The 20,334-nt window shown below is 42.1% G+C and overlaps 1 protein-coding gene across 4 annotated transcripts in view; it reads right to left on the bottom strand.

Annotated features, from left to right (window-relative positions):
* tnikb (TRAF2 and NCK interacting kinase b) overlaps positions 1-20,334 on the bottom strand; it is a 93,969-nt gene that overhangs the window by 61,136 nt on the left and 12,499 nt on the right. For all 4 annotated transcript variants that reach the window (XM_028569089.1, XM_028569090.1, XM_028569091.1 and 1 more), the window contains exons 3-8: positions 8,867-8,923; positions 7,522-7,647; positions 4,728-4,838; positions 3,238-3,328; positions 2,861-2,991; positions 164-218 (exon numbers count right to left, since the gene is read on the bottom strand). In XM_028569089.1, coding sequence (XP_028424890.1) covers positions 164-218; positions 2,861-2,991; positions 3,238-3,328; positions 4,728-4,838; positions 7,522-7,647; positions 8,867-8,923 — 571 coding nt within the window. The remainder of the gene's footprint in view (positions 1-163; positions 219-2,860; positions 2,992-3,237; positions 3,329-4,727; positions 4,839-7,521; positions 7,648-8,866; positions 8,924-20,334) is intronic.

The raw sequence follows: 20,334 nt of genomic DNA, 5'->3' as shown, positions 1-20,334 counted from the left end.
AGAAGAGAAGAAATGGAGGAACGGTAACAAACGAACAGGACAGGAGAGGAGGAAAAGGATAAAAAAGTGAGAGAGAGAGAGAGATTTAGACTTTTAACTACGAGACAAAGTGTCCTGTGTGTCCACTGCTAATAGCTGAATGAGTCCGATGGTTCACACTTACGCGGCGCTCCCTCAGCCATCTCTATAGCTGTGATACCGAGCGACCACAGATCACTCTGCAGAGAGAGAGAGAGAGAGAGAGAGAGAGAGAGAGAGAGAGAGAGAGAGAGAGAGAGAGAGAGAGAGAGAGAGAGAGAGAGAAACTGAAAACTTTCACATCCTGAAAACCTGTTACCGACTTCACACGTCAGCTTTTAACTTTCAGTGTTCTTGTTAAATGATAAAAAATACAGAAAGTACCACAGCTACTGTAGCTATCTGGCTCAATGTCATCCATCTGGAGACAACAAACTCCATTTTAATGTGGATATTTATATATATATATATATATATATATATATATATATATATATAAAATATATATATATATATATATATATATATATATATATATATATATATATATATATAAAATAAAAACAACGGATAAATAAGGACTGGTACATCTCAGCACAATCTTCCAAAATGATTCTAAGGGATTCAAATAAGAAATTGAAATGTTCAAAAAGGAGTAGGAAGAAGTTTGAAAAACTAACTTTTCTGGCCCTACCCCCTTTTTCTATTTTAATCCTTTAGTTAAATACAAAACAATTTGATGCTTCACTTATTTATACATGTTTACATACACATACATACACCGTATATCTAACTGCACTCACATATACACATGCATACACACATTTACACTAGGGCTGGGCGATATGGAGAAAATCAAATATCACAATATTTTTGACCAAATACCTCGATATCGATACCGCAACGATATTGTAGGGTTGACTATTGGTGCTTTCACACAAAATTTACACAATGAGATTTTTGATAAATAATCATCAGTAATGTGGATATAATGACTAAGTGGGTAAAGGCAAATAATAGAACAGCTAGAACAGTCTGGTAAGTTCAGAAAAGTCCATCACTTTACTGTAATGCAGCCTTTAAAACCAGGGAAAGACACTTATGTCATATCACGATATCCAAAATCTAAGACGATATCTAGTCTCATATCATGATATCAATATAATATTGATATATTGCCCAGCTCTAATTTACATTTTCTTCTTCGTTTCCGTCCATCCATATCAAACCGAATAATAATCCATCCAACAAGTGATGATCATGACTTAAACCTACACTTTCCTAAAGCCACGTGGCGTGTTATCTGTACGCATTTTGAGCTATGAGCGTGTCTGTCTACGCTCTGTACAGCGGACGTAAACATACACGCCACGTGGCACTTTCTAGCCAATGGACAAAGTCAAATGCGGGACCCGATCCCCCGGTCTCCTGGGTGAGGGTCCTGTGTTGTTTGACCCATCCTCCCCCGCGACCAACCTCCCTACGCGGATTTTCACCCTTTCATATTACTCGCTACGGCGTCAATTCACACGCAATCGCAAGGCAATCTAGGTCAATAGAGGCCAAACGGTTAGGGCTGTGCTCTATTGAAGAAATTCTTACAGCATTCAACTGTATCGACTAAACGATTAGTTGATTTAATCGACAGATCTGTGAATCTGAGTTTCTCCGCAAAGAGTCATGCTAAAAGGATTGCATATATTGAATAAGATAATAGCCTCCTTTGCATATTTAAACACAACATTTCAGAAAACGTGTAATACAACAAACAATTGACTTAATGAAAGTAATCTAAGTAGGTTTCACGGTGATATCTATCAGGTAAAAGGTCAACCCTTAATTCTTGGGTTTACCAGAGATGTGCTCGTACGTTTCTTGGAAATAAGTCATTCAGCATGAAAAAAAGCATCAAAACATGACTAATCGACTAAATAAATTTAAATTGACTAAGACCAAAACGACCGATTAGTCAACTAATCGACTAAGAAGGAGCAGCCCTACAAACGGCGTTGATAAGCATGCTGAAAAGCGAGCATGCATCTTGATAACTGGCAAATTGGCGTGTCTGTCTCTGTGTTTGTAAATGTTCTGGTTTTCTTATTTGTTTTAATACTTTTATATATCATATACTTATCTATTAACTGTTGCTGACAGTGTCACTTTGTATCCTTCTATCGTTTTGCTGCTAAGTGAGGGACTGATGTCATCTTAATTTCGTTGTGTAGAGATATGCAATGACAATATATCTATCTATCTATCTATCTATCTATCTATCAATCATACCAGAACCATAGAGTCAGTATACCAGAACCATAGAGTCAGTATACAATGCTAACCCTCCTTGAGTCCTTTTTCGTATCCATTCAATATATTCATTTTAAATAGTCTGTTAAAGTTGGTCATTGTTGGACATGATTTCATCTCTTTCACTGCAGCTGTTCCATATGTTGAGAGTCTCGGAGATAAACGGAGGGGTTTTCTTGAAACGTATAAGCTAATGGTGTCGTCAGAGTAGCGCTCGGCCTCCCCGGGCTCGCCACAGGGATCCATCGTGCCCTCATTACCGCACATCCTGCATGCAGTACTGACTGGGAGGACACTGGGGCTCGTTATCACTTGGATCATTTCAATACCGATACCGTAAGTAAGCGGTGGAAGAAGTATTCAGATCCTTTACTTAACCCTTAAATCGTCCATGCAACGTTTTGTTTTTCTACGCTTTTTGGTCACTTTTTCTGGACGTTTCTGTTGCGTTTTTTTTCAACGTTCTTTTACCAATTTTCTTCCGACTGTGGACAGACACACACACACACACACACACACACACACACACCAGGTTTACCTTGAAGTCATATGTGGCGTCGGGGTTCTCGTCACAGGCGATGACCTCGGGGGCCATCCAGTACGGCGTCCCGATGAACGTGTTCCTCCGCCCCACCGTACGATCCAGCTGAGCGCTCACACCAAAGTCCACTGCACACACACACACACACACACACACACACACACACACACACACACACACACACACACACACACACACACACACACACACACACACACACACACACACACACACACACACACTTACTTACTTAATGGCTTTAATTGTTTAATGTAAGCTAATTTCACTACTTTCCTTCGTAAAATGTAATTTCTGATTTCTCTTGTGTGTGTGTGTGTGTGTGTGTGTGTGTGTGTGTGTGCGCGCCCTCTCACCTAGTTTAACCTCTGCGTTCTCCGTCAGCAGCACATTCTGGCCCTTGATATCTCTGTGGATGACCTTGTGCTGGTGGAGGTGGGTCAGACCCTGGAGACACAGACAAGGACAAAGGCTGACCGACTACTTCCTAGGACAACCAGAGAACTATGACGGGAAAAAAATGGTTCGCCGCCCTTCTTTCATCAGCAGAACATAGGCTGTAGTCAACATGTCCGACTGTACGGTGAGTTTCCTGTCGTGAATTTATGATTTGGATTTCTTCTACTTTTTCCAGAAGAAGAAAATGCCCCATTCAGGTCTTATGTGAATTGAAGGTTAGAAAATAATTAAAATAGTCAATAAAAATGTTGTCATTTAATTTAAAGCTTTAGTGCGTAACTTTTTGATATTAATGAACGACTGTGACATTCAAGCCGTTGCCAAATTAGCTGCTACAAAGCTAATTAAGCCTATCAGCTCCACACAACTCTCTCTGGATTTCTCAGTACAAAAATGTTCAGAAGATTGTGGCGTCCGGCGAAGATATCCGGAAATTCAAAGCCAGACTGTCATGGCGGCTCGTTCAGAATACAATCTCATATTGTACTAAAATAATTCACAGAAAAAACGTGTTTCTGAGAACAATTTAAGCGAGAAATAGGCCGTGCAGCTGCTGAATCGGTCTTCATTTCAGATCAACAAAAGGTCAGTTTAACAGATTTTCCTCAGATTTTGAGAGACTCTAGTCGCGCTCATTCCGCTCGCCATTTCCGGGTGAGTCCCGACTGCCCTTCCTCAGACTGAACATGTCAGGTCGGCCTCAAGCCACTGACCTCGCCAGACTTGGGGGGGAGGGGCGAGCTTGCTTCGGTTTTTTGAAATTTACTTGGAAGGTCAACAGAAGTGATCATGCAGGAACTCATAGTGCACCTTTAAGATAACTCAAGTTTCTTCACCAATCATCTTTTCATTCCATCTATTTTTTTTGATGGAAAAATATATGCCTTGCTGTACTCAGGAATCTCATGTACAGATGTATGTGTAGACCAACTGAGTCATTCAACAGCATCATTGCAACACTAGTGAACCCTGCATTGAGTGCAGTTAGGTTCACTTCGAGATTGTGGAACCATTGGCGTTTTAGTCTATATGCTAATATCTCAACACTTTTCTTGTGTATTGTGAACTCTGACTGTTGTAGTCATTTCTTATTGTATGTGTTTTATCTTGCATTTGTCTGTCTTTTGCTATGTTTTGTATTGTGCTATGGATCATTTTTGTGTGTGTGTGTGTACTGAATAAAGAATATGATGATGATGATGATGATATGCATACAACTCATTCATTTATTTTACCAAAATAAGGTGTTCCTCAGGGAACGTTCTTAGGTTCCTTCATGTTTGCAATCATTTTCCCACCAAACATTTCTTTTTTTTAAGATAACACCTACAAAACATTTTGTTTTCTTGCTGACACACTGATATCTAGCGGTGACAGTCGTTCTCACCCTGAGGATCTCTCTGCAGACGTAGGCGATCCACTCCTCCTTCAGAGTGTTCCCTTTGGTGTTTTTGATCAGATCCGTAATCGAACCGGCGCCGCAGAACTCCATCACCAGCTACACACACAAACAAACAAAGTTACTGTACACATTATCATACATCTAGTCACTTTAGTATACTATCAATTGATTATGGTGCCTTGTGTTTTTTTTTATTGTTTTTTATTTAAAGGTGCCCTGCCACACATGTTTCGTGACTTTGTGGTAATGTCTGAAGTTCTACCATGGACTCTGTAACATTTGTTTGTGGAAAAAATGCCTTGGTTACCTTGTTTCAAGTCATTCTAGCGTGGTATGGAAAGCCTACAGGAAGATCCAGCTCCATTTCTGCCAGTTCTCATTAATATTCAACAAGCTAAGCTGTTTGACTCTGATTGGCTAACAGCTAGCCAATGAGAGCCTGGCTGTCAGCATCCTTTACCCAGCCCAACTGGGCGAGCTCATGAATATTAATGAGCTCGGGCAGTATGATGTCAGACTTTTGTGATTTTCTGATTGGTCTGATTTCTCCTCTTATTTCTGTTCAGTGGCTAGAGCTGACAGAGGAGGCAGCAGTTCATTTTCACATTCACCACATAACACAAACACATATGGACCGTACAGATTTCAAAAAATAAAAACCTTTTTTTTGGCAGGGCACCTTTAACCTTTATTTAACCAGGTTGAGAACATATTCTCATTTGCAGCGATGACTTGGCCAAGACAAAGCAGAAACGTGCAAGACAACATAGAGTTACACATTTAATACGCAAAATATAAACATACAAAATACATAAAAAAAGTTAAAAGGTGCCGTAGGTAGGATTGCGAAGATCCAGGACAAATAATTTGAACATAGACAACTTCTCAGTTCCTCCCCCGCTTTCCGCTAAAGCCCAAAATGGCCCTGATTGGTGCATCTGAACAGGGAGTGGTGGATTTTTGCAAATCACACTACAGGCTGTAGGTGGGGCCAGAGGAGCTGGATATTTCTTAAATGACCTGCTTCATGTAGTTCTACTAGAATATAGGGTCAGTTTCAGCAAATATGACAAAAAGTTAGTTTTATAAGTCTTACCTAATGCACCTTTAATGGAAGTTCCTTTTTCCCTAAAAGAAGACTGCCAAAAACTATTTAAAACAATCACGATAACTACAAACATCCCTTCTATTAAGGAATATACAGGCATGTTTACATGTTTTTATTTTTTTATTTTTTTTGGAGACACATCTCCCTCAATATTTAAAACATGTGTATTTGTCCCCCAGTAAAAACACAAAAGTAGCAGAGGACTTTTATTTCAACTAACTGCTAAAATGTGACTCATAGACGCAACAATGCCTCCGGTGGAGTAGGTGGTGACAGTATGCAACCGCAAAAGTTTGTAATCTGCCATAAACAGAAGCAAAAATACATGATTAAAGTATTGGTAAAAAATTGGTAAATTGATGAAGAAAAGGCACAAATTGAAGCAGAAAAAATTCCCAGAAGGCAGGAAATAAAGTGTTTGACACTATAGTTTTCTTGGGGGAGGACCCCTAGCTCCCCCGCCTAATATGTCTAAAAAAAAAAAAATAAATAAACCTACGCCTTTGAATGAATATAAAAGATTAAATCTTCCTAACCACCATTGATGGTAGAAATTCTGATATTATAAAATGTATAGAACTATGGAAGTAATTTAAACAGAAATTGTGACATCGATACTTTGCGACTGTAGCCATTTTTAAAGGGGGTTTGTTCTAGCTCAAATTGAGGGTTAAAATGCTCATATAATGCTTTTTTGATTTTTCCCTTTCCTTTATTGTGTTATATATATATATTTTTTTTGCACGTTATAGGTTTTCAAAGTGAAAAAGCCCAAAGTCCACCCCTCAGGGGACTTACCATCTCCAACAGAAAACACTGTTCACCAACTGCTCCAAACAGCTCTATTGTAGTCCAGCCTTTACTTCAGAGACCAACGAGGTCACTTTGTAACACACGTTATAATGCTCGCCTAGCTGCTAGCATGGTACACCCTCATACTCTGCTTCTGACTGGCTAGTAGTCCTTACCTAGGTACTGTCAGGGCACGCCCTCATACTCTGCTTCTGACTGGCTAGTAGTCCTTACCTAGGTACTGTCAGGGCACACCCTCATACTCTGCTTCTGACTGGCTAGTAGTCCTTACCTACAGTAGGTACTGTCAGGGCACGCCCTCATACTCTGCTTCTGACTGGCTAATAGTCCTTACCTAGGTACTGTCAGGGCACGCCCTCATACTCTGCTTCTGACTGGCTAGTAGTCCTTACCTAGGTACTGTCAGGGCACGCCCTCATACTCTGCTTCTGACTGGCTAATAGTCCTTACCTAGGTACTGTCAGGGCACGCAGTCATACTCTGCTTCTGACTGGCTAGTAGTCCTTACCTAGGTACTGTCAGGGCACGCCCTCATACTCTGCTTCTGACTGGCTAGTAGTCCTTACCTAGGTACTGTCAGGGCACGCCCTCATACTCTGCTTCTGACTGGCTAGTAGTCCTTACCTAATTACTGCGCATGTGCAACTCCCATCAAAGATGGAACAGAAGTAAGATGCCTCACTCTGAAGCTAAAACAGAGAACTCAACACACAGGGGGAAAAAAACATGTAAAGCTATTCTGATATAGCCTCTAGATACAATTATGAACCTGAAAATGAGCATAATATGAGCACTTTAAGTTCTTCTTTTACACTGACACTTCATTGACAGACACATGTACTGATGTACTGTACGTACCCACAGCTGATCATCTATCCCTGGAGGGTTTTTCTTGACGAAGGCTCCATAGTAGGTGGCGATGTTCCTGTGGTGGCTGTACTTCTTTAACATGTTAATCTCTGCTTTAATCTCCTCCTCCTCATCCTAAAACACAAACACACAGACACACATGATGCTAATACACAAATTCTGTGTTTACTGAAATGTAAAATATTTAGAATCCTGGAGAGGAAATCAGATTAAAGAAGAAAGCCCTGCAGCAGAGTGTAGTGAGGACAAAATGCTGCTCAAGGGTCCTCAAGCCAGGCACTGTAGGTGTGTGTGTGGGCATGTACAGATTTAATAAGGCTCTGTGTGTGTGTGTGTGTGTGTGTGTGTGTGTGTGTGTGTGTGTGTGTGTGTGTGTGTGTGTGTGTGTGAGTGAGTGAGTGAGTGTGTATGTACAGATTTAATAAGGCTGTGTGTGTGAGTCTTGTGTGTGTCTGAGTGTGTGTGTGTGTGTGTGTCTTGTCTTGTGTGTGTGTGTGTGTGTGCATGTACAGATTTAATAAGGCTCTGTGTGTGTGTCTTGTGTGTGTCTGAGTGTGTGTGTGTGTGTGTGTGTCTGATTGAGTGTGTGTGTGTGTCTATGTGTCTGATTGAGTGTGTGTGTGTCTGATTGAGTGCGTGTGTGTGTGTGTGTCTGATTGAGTGTGTGTGTGTCTGTGTGTGTGTGTGTGTGTGTGTGTGTGTGTGTGTGTCTGATTGAGTGTGTGTGTGTCTGATTGAGTGTGTGTGTGTCTGATTGAGTGAGTGTGTGTGTGTCTGATTGAGTGAGTGTGTGTGTGTCTGATTGAGTGTGTGTGTGTGTCTGATTGAGTGTGTGTGTGTGTGTCTGATTGAGTGTGTGTGTGTGTGTGTGTGTCTGATTGAGTGTGTGTGTGTGTGTGTGTCTGATTGAGTGTGTGTGTGTGTGTGTGTCTGATTGAGTGTGTGTGTGTGTGTGTGTGTGTGTGTGTGTGTGTGTGTGTCTGATTGTGTGTGTGTGTGTGTCTGATTGAGTGTGTGTGTGTGTCTGATTGAGAGTGTGTGTGTGTGTGTGTGTGTGTGTGTGTGTGTGTGTGTGTGTGTGTGTGTGTGTCTGATTGAGTGTGTGTGTGTGTGTGTGTGTGTGTGTGTGTGTGTGTGTGTGTGTGTCTGATTGTGTGTGTGTGTGTGTGTGTGTGTGTGTGTGTGTGTGATTGAGTGTGTGTGTGTGTGTGTGTGTGTGTGTGTGTGTGTGATTGAGTGTGTGTGTGTGTGTGTGTGTGTGTGTGTGTGTGTGTGTGTCTGATTGAGTGTGTGTGTGTGTGTGTGTGTGTGTGTGTGTGTGTGTGTTACTTACTCCTGTGACGTCCATGACCTTGATGGCAGCGAGTTGGCCTGTTTTGACATGGCGACCCTGAACGACACAGAAGAAAAGAACAGAATAAGAAAGATGCTTGGACGATAAGATTTAAGAAAAAGTGCGCGTACTTGTTGTCAGTCATAATATATTTTGCACTTTAATATAAAAAAAGAAGCTAATATTTGAAAGCCAGGTGACTTTAATCATAACTAATTCAAGTTTTGTGAAATAAAAGCTTTATTTTAGCCATAGCCATCTGCTGTAGCTGAAGCTGAAGGGGACAGGTGTGTGAGGTGATGGGTAAATGCCAGGTCTCTTATTGGATATGTCCTCGCTCCTCGGCTTGAACCCGAAGTCTTTCGGTCCTTCCTTCGTGGAAGGCCGTCTCAAAAGCTCTTATTGCTGCCCCGAGGAGCGAGGATGGAGGAGGGATCTCTGAGGAGCTATTTATTTATTTTTATTTAACTTTTATTTATCCAGGTAAGTCGATTGAGAACGAATTCTCATTTGAAACAACAACCTGATCACATTCACACAGTTCCACATTCATACCTGGAAGCTGCCCAGTACAACCCCAGTCTGATCTACTGGGAGCTGCCCAGTACAACCCCAGCCTGATCTACTGGGAGCTGCCCAGTACAACCCCAGTCTGATCTACTGGGAGCTGCCCAGTACAACCCCAGCCTGATCTACTGGGAGCTGCCCAGTACAACCCCAGTCTGATCTACTGGAAGCTGCCCAGTACAACCCCAGCCTGATCTACTGGGAGCTGCCCAGTACAACCACAGCCTGATCTACTGGGAGCTGCCCAGTACAACCCCAGTCTGATCTACTGGGAGCTGCCCAGTACAACCACAGCCTGATCTACTGGGAGCTGCCCAGTACAACCCCAGCCTGATCTACTGGGAGCTGCCCAGTACAACCACAGCCTGATCTACTGGGAGCTGCCCAGTACAACCCCAGTCTGATCTACTGGGAGCTGCCCAGTACAACCACAGCCTGATCTACTGGGAGCTGCCCAGTACAACCCCAGTCTGATCTACTGGGAGCTGCCCAGTACAACACCAGCCTGATCTACTGGGAGCTGCCCAGTACAACCCCAGTCTGATCTACTGGGAGCTGCCAGTACAACCCCAGTCTGATGTACTGGGCAGCACAACCCCAGCCTGATCTACTGGGAGCTGCCCAGTACAACCCCAGTCTGATTTACTGGGAGCTGAGCAGCTCCACTGGAGCAGGTTGGAGGTTAAGGGCCTTGCTCAAGGGCACCTCAGTGGTGGTGATGAGGGAGGGGGACAGGTGCTGCTCTTTCACTTTCTCCCACCCAGATTTTATCCTGCCGGTCTGGGGATTGAACCGACGACCTCTCGGTCACAAGCTCTCTTAACCTTTAAGCCACCACTGCCTAAAATATGATGATGTGATCTGTGTGTGTTTATGTCCGTGTAGAACCAGGTGTGTGCGTTCATGCGTTGTGTGTTGCCGATTAAGTTTACATGCACTTTAATATTTCACTATTATTCAGAATATGACAATATTCTGAACATGATAAAAAAACGTCCGGTAAACAGCATATTCTGTTTGGATATTCAAAATAAGGCCTTTGTCTGAATATAGCATTTTCTGATTAAGACAGGTGCGATATGCCGGTATTATTCAGCTTTTAGAAGCATTCTTCGGACATGAATGGATCTGTGCAGCGCGTATGGAATTTGCGTCTCAATCAGGGTTTTTACTGCAGTTTGTGACAGTTTACAGCTCACAGTCAGCTCTGTGCGTTGCTATAGTTGCTGAAGGCAAACCAACCAGTTTGTCGACCTTTTCAAGAAGGGTGGTTGAAGGAATGAAAGAGGGAGGCTGTGTTCACACGCTCCAACAAGTCCGCCACCGCTGGAACCTATTCTGCACGGCTGCATGTAAACAGGAATATTAGTCAAATATTCACTTAATTTAGCCATGTCAACAGTTCACTGAGAATATATACTTGTGCGGAATAAAAACTGAATATTGTGTGCATGTAAACGTGTTTTTTCATCTGAGTTTAAGCAATGATAATAAAAAAGGTCCTCACAGCACGGAATGGTTCATTTGAATTATTTTTATAGGCTCTAAAACGATATACAGTACAAGCCAAGAGTTTGGACACACCTTCTCATTCAATGCGTTTCCTATTTATTTTCATGACTATTTACATTGTAGTTTCTCACTGAAGGCATCAAAACTATGAATGAACACATATGGAATTATGTACTTAACAAAAAAGTGTGAAATAACTGAAAACATGTCTTATATTTTAGATTCTTCAAAGTAGCCACCCTCTGCTTTTTTTATTAATAAGGGAAAAAATTCCACTAATGAATCCTGACAAAGCACACCTGTGAAGGTAAAACCATTTCAGGTGACTACCTCATGAAGCTCATTGAGAGAACACCAAGGGTTTGCAGTTATCAAAAAAAGCAAAGGGTGGCATACATAATTAGTACATAATTCCATATGTGTTCATTCATAGTTTTGATGCCTTCAGTGAGAATCTACAATGTAAATAGTCATGAAAATAAAAAAGAAACGCATTGAATGAGAAGGTGTGTCCAAACTTTTGGCCTGTACTGTAAACACCCATGATGAAAGCCACTCTCTTCTTTCCCAACTTGCATTCCCTTAGTTTCATCTCGCAGGCCCTTAGAAGGGTCCTGACCCCTATGTTGGGATCCACAGCTCTGCAGGAGGAAACTGTAACAGCGAGTCTAACTTCTCCTCCAGACTACAGTCAGCATCACAGCTGCTAAAGCGAGAAAGTGGAAATTTATCCTTCTCACCACCACCAGCCCACCACCCCAACACACACACACACACACACACACACACACACACACACAATCTCTTCATGGTAACCTAGCAACAGGCCTGGCAGGTTGTTTAGTGAGGGCAACAAATACGGATGGGGGGTTGGAAGAGGCAAAGCGATGACAGTGTGTGTGTGTGTGTGTGTGTGTGTGTGTGTGTGTGTGTGTGTGTGTGTGTGTGTGTGTGTGTGTGTGTGTGTGTGTAGGCTTGTTTTACTATATTCGTGGGGTCCAAAAACTGGGGAATACAGTATACTTGTGGGGTCTGCACAGCATTGTGGGGCCCAAAATGCTGGTCCCCTCAAGTTTAAAGGGCTGTTTGAGGGTTAAGACTTGGTTTTAGGATTAGGGTTAGAATTAGGTTATGGTTAGGGTAAGGATTAAGGTTAGGCATTTAGTTGTGATGGTTAAGGTTAGGGTAAGGGTTAAGGTTAGGCATTTATTTGTGATAGTTAAGGTTAGAGTAAGGGGCTATGGAATGCATTATGTCGATAACAGGTCCCCACAAAGATAGTGAAATAAATATTTGTGTGTGTGAATCTGAGCAACTCACATGTGAAAGTGACCCAGAGTGTGAAATATCATGGCCTCCTAACACACGCACACGCGCACGCGCACGCGCACGCGCACACGCACACACTTTCTCAGTGTTGCATCAGACGCTGAGTGTATCCGACAGGCTGAAACCACCTCAGAGTACGGAAAGTCTCTTGTTCTCTTCTCTTGTTATCTTCCTGTCTGTCTCTCTTTCTCTCTGTTTTCCTCTTTTATGCATCACTGACTCTTCTTAATCCCGTTCTTCTTAACAAGTGTCCATTGTCTTGCCTCAGAGAGTTACCTTGTTTTGGACATTTTTTACATTTTGGTCGTTTTTTGGACCCTTCGCTTGTTTTTTTTACAACCTATTTTGTATCTTTCTGTTGTCCAACTGTCTTCATCATTCTGAGACCAGAACACAACAAATGTTGAGGATGACTCATTTTCACTCCTGCCGCCTAAGAAGAGGCAAAAATTGTCATAATGTTAAAAAAAAATGTAAGTTCCATAACATAGGTATGGTAGCTCCATTGCTTTGAGGGAAATTAAAAAAAGTTGAAGTTATATTTTAAAAAGTTATTTGGGGTTGGAGCATCAGAAGCCCTGCTTTGACAAGGCGGCTGTCCTTTCAGTCACTTTTTCGGGATACGGGCTTACATTTGTGCACGTAAACGTAGTCCGTGTCATAGTAGAATCATTGGTGAGTAGCAGCCTTCTGTCAGAGACTGAAACCAGCAATAGAACATATAGATTGGTGAGCAAGATTAGGAAAACCAGTACTGTGGAAATTCTGGGATTTACTCAGCAAAAGGTATGTTCCGGTTAGTCTCGCATTGCCAGACCTTCCTCCACAGCGCTGCGGATGAGGGCCTGGCTAGTCCACACAGCATTCCAGGATGGGAGAAAAAACGTGCTCTGGTTTACCGGCTTTTCCTTAAACCAATCACAATCGTCTTGGGCGGTGCTATGCGCCGGACGGAGCCACAGTGCCTCTGCAAAATAGTCTCGGGAAGGAACTTGTTTTGGTGGAACGTGTACATTCAAAACGCTGTTTTAGCCACGTAACGGAAAATCTGATTGGACATGTAACCCACTCGAAAATAGCCTACAAACAGGATTAGGTTATTTCTAGTTTAATATTATATTATATGAATGTATTCTTGATTACTTGTAGTTATATTTCCTTTGCACACCATATTTGTCCAGTAGGTGGCAGTGGTTCTTCTTAGAGAGAAGAAGAAAAAAATAAGAAAAAAACAACGGAACGATAGTGAGCTGAAGCCATGTTTAGATTTTCCACACTGAGTGAACAAAGTTAAAAGTAACACTTAAGAGCTAGTTTAAAAAAACGTTTTTCCCACGAAATCCACTTCTAAGGAAGGAAAAGCAGAGAAAAAGGGTTGAGTTTACGACAAGTTTATTTACTTCTATTCTTACTTCTATGTTTTACACATGTTTGTCAGGTGTTACTAGCAGACATAGCATGATAGATGTGTTTTACTGAGTCAAGCACGTAAAGTTAGCTCCATTTTTCAATTTTTTTGCCGTTAATTCAGTTGTTTAATGCATTGTGTGAAAATGTATTGATATGTGTACTGCGCAAGTTAAAAACCCAAATCGGAATTGAACATGAGTTTAATGATTTGAAGTGCTATTGATAGTGTCTGTTGTCTGTATGGCTTATGTGTCGTTTATGTTGCACTTTATTTGCTGCAAAATGAATTGCCCCTCGGGGATAATAAAGACTCCTTGACCTTGACCTTGCTAGTGCTGGAGTTTCATGTGTGTAGTGAAAATAAGAATGTAAGCTACTACAATTCATGAATAAGGCTTATATTCCCATATCTGGTAAAGTTATTCAGAGAGAGTAATTGAATATTGCCCTGCCCTGCAGGTAGTTTTGTTTTTATGCATGATTTGAGAGAGAAGGAGAGAGAGGGAGTTCCACTGGACACACGAGGCAGAGGAGCAGAGGGCGTGGTTGATCATCTTGCAACACATACTGCTTCTACTCACCATTTCTTCTTTGCATCGTACAGATAAGCGCGAGATTTCACCACACTTTAAAAAAAAAAAAAAAATACTACCCGGGTAGATGAACTTTGGTTTCTGTTTTTTCTCAACTTAAGTGGAAGAAGGTTGAAAACTATGAGAAGTACTGATTTTCACAACTAAAAGGACATTACGAAAGAAAAGAGAAACAAGGTCATACTGTTGGATAATTGATGTTTAATAAATGCCGGCTATATGTTCTGAGTAAACTATTTTGGTATCTTCTCCTCTTTTGAAAAGTTCCTTAGAAAGGCAACACTTCACTCTACATTATAAGTGCCCCTTACAGACCGATAGTCTAGCTAGCGCTCTGGAGTTAAGAAATTACAACACTTTTAGAAAAATTATGCTTATAACGGTTTTGCTTCAGTTTCTTTGTTAAATCATTTGCATCCAAAACATCCTGTTTTAGTATTTCTGTTTTAGTATCTCTTTCTTTCATGTGTTAATCATGAAAGCTGAGTGATCTTGCAAAGAGCACAGGATGCATCCCTGAGGGCAGAGTGCATCATGTGGAGGAGATGCCGAGCCTGACCACAGATAAGAAGAAAAGCGACTGATTGCATGAACCGAATGACTAACTTGACTCCCAACTCCTTTAAAAAAAAAAAAGACAGTGTTGTGAACAATCTCCAGTCACTTTCTGTACTTTTGCTGGAGTTCTGTAAACGGACTCTACTCGCTGCCAGTAAACAAACTTTTAAGAGAACTCCGGTGATTTTTGTCCATTCTTTGATAAATAATTATCCTAACTAGGGCTGCCACCTCTTAGTCGATTAGTCGACTAATCTGTCGTTTTGGTCTTAGTCGACTAAGATTTCTTTAGTCGATTAGTCATTTTTTATGCTTATTCATGCTTAATTATTTATTTCAGGAAACTTCTGAGCACATTTATGGTAAACACAAGATTTAAAGTGGTGCTTTTGCAGGATTAATTGTGGAGAAACTCAGTTTTACAGATGGTTCATTAACTACATTTATATTGTGCTTTTCTAGTCTTAACCACATGTCAAAGCGCACAGCTCTGTCAATTAAATCAACTAATCGATTAGTCGACAAAATCCTATAAGTGTTAGTCGACTAAGGATTTCTTTAGTCGAGGACAGCCCTAATCCTAACGAACGCAAAAGAAAGAGGAAGGTTAACGGACAGCCAGCTGAAAACGAGGGAGGGACAACCCCGGCAGAATTTCCGGCGGCACCGGAGCAATCCCGGGAAGTGGAGCATCGTGGATACGAACTGTGATCCAGATAACTCCGTAAACTGGCTCCTGGGACCGGAGGTTAAGTGCGGTTGCTGGGACCGCAGGACGGATGGCAGCGAGGCAACCACGATGAAGCAATAAAAGTGGAGGCAGATTAAAAAAAATGAGATGAGAGGAAGAGATAGCGTCTCAGAGACTCTCTTTGTTCTGCTATCTGTCTTCCTCCCGCCACTGACGGCCGGCCAAATAATCTCTCAGAGGTGACACCGGGCTCCCCGTGTGTGAGTGTGTGTGTGTGTGTGTGTGTGTGAGAGATTACTGCGATCAAGATGGCATGAGGAAGCTGTATTAAAACCTGAATGCGAACACACACACAGACTTGCGTGTAGGGAGATAAAGATAGCGACAGAGCGAGAACAGAGGGAGGTGGCAGGTGAGGAGGAGGAGGATGGCAGGAGATAGAGGGCACAGTATCCTTTTGAGGCAGCCTGAGGCGTAAAAACACACCTCAGGTCCCGTGTTCAGACAAGCCTCACATTCCTAACCTGAACACAAGCCTCGACACATGCAGACAGAGACCGAGTCAGGCTGACACAAGGCAACGTACAGCTTATTTTTTTTGCGACTGGTTTCGCTAGGAGGTGGCCGTGTCAGTTGCAGAGAAACATTTGACTGAACATGCCGTGTACAAAGAGTCAGTGGTTGTTTGAATCCTCTGCTGATTTCAAGCATGCATGAAAACATAAAATAGTTAGGGCTGCTCCCTCCTGGTCGATTAGTCGACTAATCGGTCGTTTTGGTCTTAGTCAACTTAGATCTCTTTAGTCCATTAGTCATGTTTGATGCTTTTTTTTCATGCTGAATGACTTATTTCCAAGAAACGTACGAGCACATCTCTGGTAAACACAAGAATTAAAGTGGTGCTTTTGCACGACTCTTTGTGGAGAAACTCAGATTTACAGATCTGTTGATTAAATCAACTAATCGGTCGGTCGATACAAGTGATTGAGCGTTAGTCGACTAAGAATTTCTTCAAATCGAACACAGCCCTACAGATAGTTTTCAAAAGCCCTGAAGCTTTTAGGCCGACATTACTCTCTTTTTTAGAGACCGTAGCGGCCTCCTTTTTAAAGCTAGAGACGATATTGGTATCAAATGCCGTGTCTCCCCCAGAAAAGTTGGGTTACACTTTACTTGAAGGTACATAAGCGTGACATGACACTGTCATGAACGCGTCATAAACATTACAAACAAGTCATAAACGTTTATGACAATAACGCTTCTGTCAGACAGTGTCATTCGGTTTTTGTCATGACAAGTTAGGGTATAGGGTTAGAGTTCGGTTTAAGGTTCGTGTGTCACGACAGTGTCGTGTCACTCCTATGTAGATACCTTCAAGTTAAGGGTTTACCAGAAGTTGTTTAGCCTGATGGCGAGTGTCTTTTTTTGGACGAGGGCCCGGCCTGGGCCAGTCACACACCGATGGCAGCATTAATGCAGAGCCCAGTAGTTTCTGTGATAATAGACGGAATCATGAAATTGAGAAATTATAAAAGCTAAACCAAGACTCCATAGGGCCCCACATTAAGTCAGTGATAAAAGCTAACTGGAGATTACATTTTTTTTCTGAGCCACCCACTGTACTTGCTCTTGGGAGAGTTACTGGAATTGTTGGGTCTTTGTAAGTTATAGAGTGTGGTCTAGACCTACTCTATCTGTGAGGTGTCCTGAGATAACTCTTGTTTTGATTTTACACTATAAATTAAATTAAATTGTAACTGTAGATTAAAAAAAACATCGAAAAAATACATTAATAATTCCCAGTGGCTTCCCAGGCTTGCAATACACCGGGAGAAACCACGATATCAATCTAGACGATCTGGTTACACGTTACTTGAAGGTATCTACATAAGAGTGACATGACACTGTCATGAACGTGTCATATACATTATAAACAAGTCATAAACGTTTGTGACATAACACTTCTGTCATTAAGTGTCAATCGTTTTTTTTGTCATGACAGGTTAGGGTTAAAACACAACGCCCGGGATGGGTGCTGCAAGGGGCACGGGCACATAAGGACCACTGGTGTGAATAAAATGCTTAAAAAACGTAGAGTTAGGGATCATGTGTCATGACAGTGTCATGGCACTCTTATGTAGATACCTTCAAGTAAAGTGTTACCGATGATTTAAGTAGGGTTGCAACTAACGGTTATTTTGAAAGGCTATTTTGATAGGATCACTGAAGGCTTGAGTCCTTTGGATGCGCCGGCAGTGTTGTTGTCATTACTTATAATTACTTATATTGCGTTCCATTTGGGGCTAAAGGTACTTTATTGTCACATAAACATACATCTAGCAAAAACCATTCTCTACATTTAACCCATCCCTCAAGGGAGCAGTGGGCAGCCAATCACAGCGCCCTGGGACCAACTTCCAGATCTGAGCCAGTGCCTTGCTCAAGGGCACTGACTGGAGAACCTAGTGCATGTTTTTTGTGGCGGGGGAAACCCGAGAAAACCCGAGAAAACCCACGCAAACGAGAACATCCAAACTCCACACAGAAAGGGCCCGAACGACCTGGATTCGAACCCAGAACCTTCTTGCTGTGAGGCCACAGTACCACCATTGGGCCACCATGCTACTCGGAAGTCGATTTTCCGAGGTTAAAGTCGGACGCACGCCTCCTGACCTCGGATATCTGAACTCGGAACTCTGACAACCTCTCAGTACTCACAGCTCAAAATCCAATATGGCTGCCACGTGCATCAACAGTATTGAAAGCTGTAGTAACGTACAGTTAATAGCTCTTCTGTCTTATTTTTGTCTCACTAAATCAGTCGTACGCACAGTCCTGTACAACTTCTACACTGTTTGTATGCACAAAATCTGCGTAATGCGTTGGTATCAACTGGTAATGCTAAACTGGCTAACCTGATAAAAACAATGAAAAATCCGACTTGTAAATGTAACACATTTAACTCGGGTGTGTAACTTAGGGTGTGACGTCATTCCCAGCCCGGCTTTGAGTTCTGACCTAAACGGAACGCACTATTAACAGGGGCGACAGAAACTAAGCACTGTAGCTTTAAAATTATGCAAATGCATTGAGACCTAGTAAACAAAAGGCTGTGACATCAGAACGCCAGAGAGGGAGCGGTGAATTTGCATTCTGAGGTCTGTACACGTCATGTGTTTGCACTCGGTTCAGAAGAAAAAGCCTTGCAGCTGCCAGAGGAATGGGATTAAAACGAGACATGAATCGCTGGAGGGCTTTTTAAACCTGATCGGTGCTGCAGAGTCGACGCCTAAACACCTCCAGCACAGGAATCATTTTAGAGTACTAGACACATGTGTTACATCCTCAAAGTTACCACGTCTATATTCTTCCAGCACGCAAGCATGAATCTGATCTTATTACGACCATCCTAATCAAAACACAATTACAGTCATGTATTCCTTTATGCTGTAACGCAGTAATATAACACATTACTAATGAAATGTCGGTAATGTTATACCCGTTACAATCTCGGTAACGCGAGTTACAACACATATTTCATTAAATACTAATAATCTTGTGGTCGGTTAGCTCAGTCGGTAGAGCAGGCGCACATATACAGAGGTGTATGCCTCGACGCAGAGGGTCCAGGGTTCGACTCCGACCTGTGACTGTTTCCTACATGTCTTCCCCCTCTGTCTCCCCCTTTCATATCTAGCTGTCCTTTCCATTAAAGGCTGAAATGCCCCAAAAAAATAAATCTTCCCATGGCATGAAAATTTCACTTTGAATTTTTTTTAATATTAATATAATTAATATGCGTTCCTCCAGTCTGCCTATGGCCCCCCAGTGGCTAGAAATGGTGATAGGTGTAAACCGAGCCCTGGGTATCCTGCTCTGCCTTTGAGAAAATGAAAGCTCAGATGGACCAATTAGGAATCTTCTCCTTATGAGGTCATACGGAGCAAGGTTACCTCCCCTTTCTCTGGTTTGCCCACCCAGAGAATTTGGCCCACCCATGAGAGAGAGAGAGACATCATGGCTTTCAAACGAGCAAAGTGGTGACGTCAAGACCACACCCCCCCCTCTCCACCTTGCCCCCCTCCATCTCCTCCTCAATAGCTACAGACACAGAAATGACACATCCTAAGGAAAGCTCATTGTGGGACTGGATCTAGTGACTGTAATTCTGCACCGAGGCTGAATTTCAGGAAAGAGACTTCAGATACAGTATTAGGGGACCACTAAGGTCTATATAAAAGAGACTTCAGATACAGTATTAGGGGGCCACTAAGGTCTATATAAAAGAGACTTCAGATACAGTATTAGGGGACCACTAAGGTCTATATAAAAGATACTTCAGATACAGTATTAGGGGACCACTAAGGTCTATATAAAAGCATCCAAAAAGAAGCATGTCATGGGACCTTTAAAAAAAAAAAAAAAAAAAAAAGATATATAAATCAATGTCGATCTCTAATAAAAAGGTCTCTGATGTTGTTCATTTAACGCGGCGGCCGTACAGTGGGACAGGATGAGACGAAGGTTTCAGGAGCCTTTCTGTGTTTCAATCAGTGCAACTAATTGAATAAACTGTCAGCCAGTTTTCTGCTGCCTCCTCATTGGTCAAAGCTTTTATGTGAGTTTTTTTGGTTTTCACACACCCCAGGTCAAATAAAGTGAGTGCGATTAAAAAGATCACAGGTTTGATTCCCCCCGGAGCAAGAAAAAAGGAAAACTCTAACCTGCCGGAATCATCTCTGGATGGCGGCAGCAGCCAAAAAGCCTGCAGTAAAATGTGTCGTACACGCTTTAGCGCTCTCCAGGAA

Source organism: Perca flavescens, chromosome 22, assembly GCF_004354835.1.
Source record: "Perca flavescens isolate YP-PL-M2 chromosome 22, PFLA_1.0, whole genome shotgun sequence".
NCBI lineage: Eukaryota > Metazoa > Chordata > Actinopteri > Perciformes > Percidae > Perca > Perca flavescens.
The sequence above is the reverse complement of the archived record's forward strand: the minus strand, read 5'-3'. Positions and strand labels throughout refer to the sequence as shown.